The 5,292-nt window shown below is 32.0% G+C and overlaps 1 protein-coding gene across 1 annotated transcript; it reads left to right on the top strand.

Moving 5' to 3' along the window:
* Window positions 1-2,624: 2,624 nt before the first annotated feature.
* Window positions 2,625-4,229, top strand: HELRODRAFT_182834 (hypothetical protein; the record flags this gene model as incomplete). Its single annotated transcript, XM_009033559.1, has 1 exon — window positions 2,625-4,229. One exon carries the CDS (start codon window positions 2,625-2,627, stop codon window positions 4,227-4,229), a length of 1,605 nt encoding a protein of 534 aa, XP_009031807.1.
* Between the last annotated feature and the right edge of the window lie 1,063 nt (window positions 4,230-5,292).

Here is a 5,292-nt window from a genome sequence, read left to right as displayed (position 1 = left end):
CTACAACTGATGCAACATCTTCAACTACTTCTGCAACAACAACTTCAACCACAACTGATACAACAACTACAACTACCACAAAAACAACAACCCATACAACAACCGATACAACAACCACAACTACCACAGAAACAACAACTTCAACCACAACTGATACAACAACTACAACATCCACTGCAACAACAACTTCAACGACAACTGATACAACAACTACCAGTACAACTGCAACAACAATTTTAACATCAACTGACACAACAACTTCTACTACCACAGAAACAACAACTTCAACCACAACTGATACTTCAATCACAACTACCTTGGAAACAACAACTTCAACCACAACTGATACAACAACTTCAACTTCCACTGCAACAACCACTTCAACTAAAACTGATACAACAACTACAACTACCACTGAAACTACAACTTCAACCACAACTGATACAATAACTACAACTACCACAGAAACTACAACTTCAACTACAACATATATATCAACCACAACTACCACAGAAACAACAACTTCAACCACAACTGATGCAACAACTACAACTTCTACTGCAACAACAACTTCAACCACAACTGATACAACATCTACCAGTACAACTGCAACAACAACTGACACAACAACTGACACAACAACTTCAACTACCACAGAAACAACAACGTTAACCACAACTGATACCACAACTACAATTACCACAGAATCAACAACTTCAAACCCAACTGATACAACAACTTTCAGTACAACTGCTACAACATTTTCAACCACAACTGATACAACAACTACCAGTACAACTGCAACAACTTCAATCACAACTGATACAACTACTACAGCTTCCTCAGAAACAACAATTTCTTCCACAACTGATATAACAACTTTCAGTACAACTGCTTCAACAATTTCAACCACAACTTATACAACAACTACAACTATCACAGAAACAACATCTTCATCCACAACTGATACAACAACTACAACTACAGCTATCACTGCAACAACAATTTCAACCACAACTGATACAACAACACTTTGAACTACAACTGATAAAATTAATTTCGAAATTAAAATTTGCTTTGATTATTTTTTTTTTTTATAACTTTCTTTATATGAAATTTAATCTGCCGGTCTGATTCTCAACTTTATCAATTGTTTCTTTTTTTTTATTGTTTTTTAATAGTTATAAATTCATAACTTTATAAATGACTTTATTATATTACTAATACACATATTAAGCATTGTACATCTGTATTTGCTGTATTTGTACCACGTTTTTTAGGCCCTGCATTGCTTTCTTTTATTGTATAATCCACTGCATGAATGCGCTTTTAAAATTTACTCCGGTCTCAAGGTTATATCTGTTTGGTACGTCACCTGAATATTCACCTTTTGTCATTTGATAATTATTTTTTAATATTTGTATTTAAATATATATTTAAATACATCTAAATTTTTATTAATCTTTTTTCGGCATTGCTTTGCCATCTTCGATGTCCGATTTGATACGTTGTGTATGTGGCAAGATACTCAAATATCTTTCAGTTCAGGATTAACCATTAGGCAAACAAGGCACGTGCCTTAGGGCTAAAAAGTAGACTAGGATCACAAAAAGTTGACTTAGGGAAGAGTTATAATTAGTAGCATTTTCTCGACAGAGATAGAAGTTAGTTTTGACTTCTTATTCTATGCAAACAAGCAAACATGTGTCAGTGTTATTTTAAATATAAATGACAGCAAACATGTATTTTTACTCATATTTTTAAATCCGTAGGTACTGCAACAGTTATCCTATCACTCATTGTATTTTATTATTTAAGACTGGAGTATTTTATTATTTAGGAATCTTTGCTACTTTTAGTTGACCTTAGATTAGAACTATAATATATACTATCCAGCCAAGCAAAATATGCATCAAATTTCAAGTACAATAGGCGTACGCTACGCAAATTTAAATTAAAATTAATTACTCTCAATTCACTTCTGTGTTTCTCTGTTTACTGTATCATTATTATTTAGGCATATTAACTGCTTGAAAGTACCTGGAAGGTTTAAATTTTAATCTGATTTAAAATTTAAATTTTTATTTGATATGTTATTAAAATTATTATATTTATGGAATTATTTATATTTCTGATTTATAAAACAGAATTTTCATACATTAATTTCATTCTCAGCTTTTTAAGTTAGAACTTCTTAGTTGAAATTATTATCACAAAATTACTTATTTACCTTTTTTAATTTGGAAAATTAAAAAACTCCTCGATACAGTATATTTATTTTTTTGGAGGTCAAATAAAATATTGTATTGTATTGTAATATATTTTCAGACCATTTATAAAATGTGCCTTAGGGCCAACAGAGCTTTAATCCGGCTCTTCTTCGTTTTTTGGTCATCTCTTGTGATGAAAAAATAACTGAATTGATAATGGATTCTAGCCATTTAATATATTTGTTCAAATGTAATATCAGTGAGTGTGGCGCCATAATTTCAAATTTATTGGTATGACGACGACCAAGTTATAGAGAAGACTCACGATGCACGTACAAACCACAGAATTCTAGATAATAACACTTATCATAACAGCATCTAGATAATACAAGTTTTCACAATGACGACCAAATTATGGATAAAAACAAAAAAGTTCACTCACGTTTCAGAAGCGTGCCTGACAAAGCTTTGGGAGATATATCCAACGCAATCGTTGGAAGAAATCGACTAAAGAATGTATACTCTTTGAATGACAATGTCATAAACAGTGGTTCTAAAAATTGTTCTGTCAATAACATCAACTACAACATTGACAACAACAACAACAACAACAATGTCAACAACTACTATGTTGTCAACAATATTAGCATCGGGACAATTAACTTGGATGGCAACAACACCACGAACAACACTTCGGAAAACACGTCTGATAGCAGCGGTCTCAAAAGCATCGCATTTGACCATCACTACGCCAGTAAGAACGCAACCTGCAACGAAGAAGTTAGCATGGAAAATAACGCCAACAACGAAACTTCAATTTGGTCTGCTAATAGTAATACAAGTACATTAACAAATGTTACTGTTATCCGTAATATCAGCGAAATATGTGACAACAAAATGGTTGACATCAACAACGACGTGATAAAAAATAAAAATACAAACAACGAAAGCAAGATCAAGAAAATAAATAAGAATATAACCGAGAAAAACAAAACCAACAGTTCGAACATTAACAAAATCAACGAAAACGCACCACCAACTGACGTAATTGGCAACAAAACCGACATCCAAAAGAAAAACACCGCAAACTGTGCAAACAGCACAGAGAATAATGTGAACATAAAACTTAGCGAATGTTTCTTAAACAGCACGATAATTTCTTCAGACGATGATAGGACGTTCGGCTTGTGGAACGTGTCATCTAACGAATCAAAAAGAATGGAAAATGACAATGACGGCGAACATGGGATGAAGTTGATGAGGATGAATGCATTCGTTCGAGATAGAATGAAAATAATGGCATTAAAAAATAAATATATGGATCAACACGAGGTTATCCCTCAAAGCAACTATCGCCAACATCAACAGCTCCAGTTGCAACATTACAGAATCTATCCTAATCAACTGTACTACCAACACCAGCTACAACCTTTCCATCAGTTGTCTCAAAAATATTATCAATTTTGTCAAAATGACAATGCCATTAATGCAGGAATCTGTCACCAATATGGAGCGAAAAATAAACCAGATTATGTTCCCAATGGCGTCAACAGTTGTAACAACGCAAATGCTATGAAACGAAACGAAAATTTAGAAAGAAACTGCAATCCCAAATTCAATGTAGTGACAGCCTGCAATGGACTAAAGAATCATCGCTCAAAACACAATAGGTCTCAATCAATTGATAGCAACTTGCAAACTTTCAAGAGGAACTTCAACTTAATGAACATCGTCAGAAACATGAATAATCTCAACAAAAACCACGTAAATCATAAAGTGAATGTTAACCATGGCAACGCCAACGAAAATACAAAAAAATTTGCATATAATAAAGTTAACCATAAAACCAGTCAGGAAAACTTTACCGACGGCCAGCCAGCAAACAAAGGCATCAACAGCCCAACGAAAACAGTAATACGAACCAAGAAGATATCAAAGGACGTCCAACGCGTCTGCAAGTTTCTTAGAAACGGCGGGAAACATCAGAGCATCTGCTTGTCGCAATTAGGAGATGTTTAAGATGCTTTACCACTTAAAACCATTAAAAAAAAACAAAAATTTGCAAACTTTTATAAAAGGATGTTTGAATTTGTATCGGTGTGTAAATAAATGTAAAAATTGTTTAACAAACCTTACAATTTATTTATTCTGTAAAATGCATTTTATTCCAATATTTAAAACCTTACCTTTTTTCAAGTAAATGATCATGAATAAAAATATTAAAAAACAATTCAATCGTCTTTTTATAAATGAATTAAACTCAAAAACCGTTCATATTTTATTACTTAGTTTTCAATACAAGAAATTGTGAAAACTTTACAAAAAAAACTTAATATGATTTATTTATAGCACAATTTTAACAATTTATTTTTTAAATTTAGTAATGTTAGCTCCAGTCAAAGCCCAATGCTAGTAAGTATAACTTATAAATGGGCAATAAAATCAAAATTTAGGATTTACTTTTCATCTTGAAATTGGGACAAACTTCATCGGATTGAGACTTAATTATTCACGTTTTGAAATATCAACGAGATAAAAAAAAACAAGTAGTTTAAAAAATGAAATGTGAGACTTTTCAATAAATTTTCAATTTTTGCTCTTTATCTTTTGCGACCACCGACCTCCACAAAACCCGATCTTTAAGACTTTGTAATAGTTGAAATGTGGTGTTATTCAAAAAGTGAAACAAGGTTACCATTTATTTTTGTGGATTGATGTCTTGATATAGTTTGATCGGATTCTTCCTTTTCGACTGTGATTGATTTTGAAGATGTAATAATAATAACTAAATAATTATAAAAAAAAAATAAATAAAATAAAAATTAAGAAAAAAATATTAAAATTACTGGCACATTATAGCACCATCTTGGAAGCTGCAGTGCCGTTAAAATCTTCAAAAAAAAGATCCGTTGTTGTTGATTGTTTTTTTGTCTAATGTATTGGTGTTGTTGGTTGTGTTGTTTTTGTTGACGCTACTAATGTTTAGCTCTCCCTGCTTGTTGTCAAGTAGGTACCTAATGTTTTGGCTAATAAAATTCTTATTTTTATTTCCCAATTTATCACCATGTGTTGGTTTTGATGC

The sequence above is a fragment of the Helobdella robusta genome (genome assembly GCF_000326865.2).
Source record: "Helobdella robusta unplaced genomic scaffold HELROscaffold_93, whole genome shotgun sequence".
In the NCBI taxonomy this organism is placed as follows: Eukaryota; Metazoa; Annelida; class Clitellata; order Rhynchobdellida; family Glossiphoniidae; genus Helobdella; species Helobdella robusta.
Note: the sequence above shows the minus strand (reverse complement) of the source record. Positions and strands in the feature narration are given on the sequence as shown.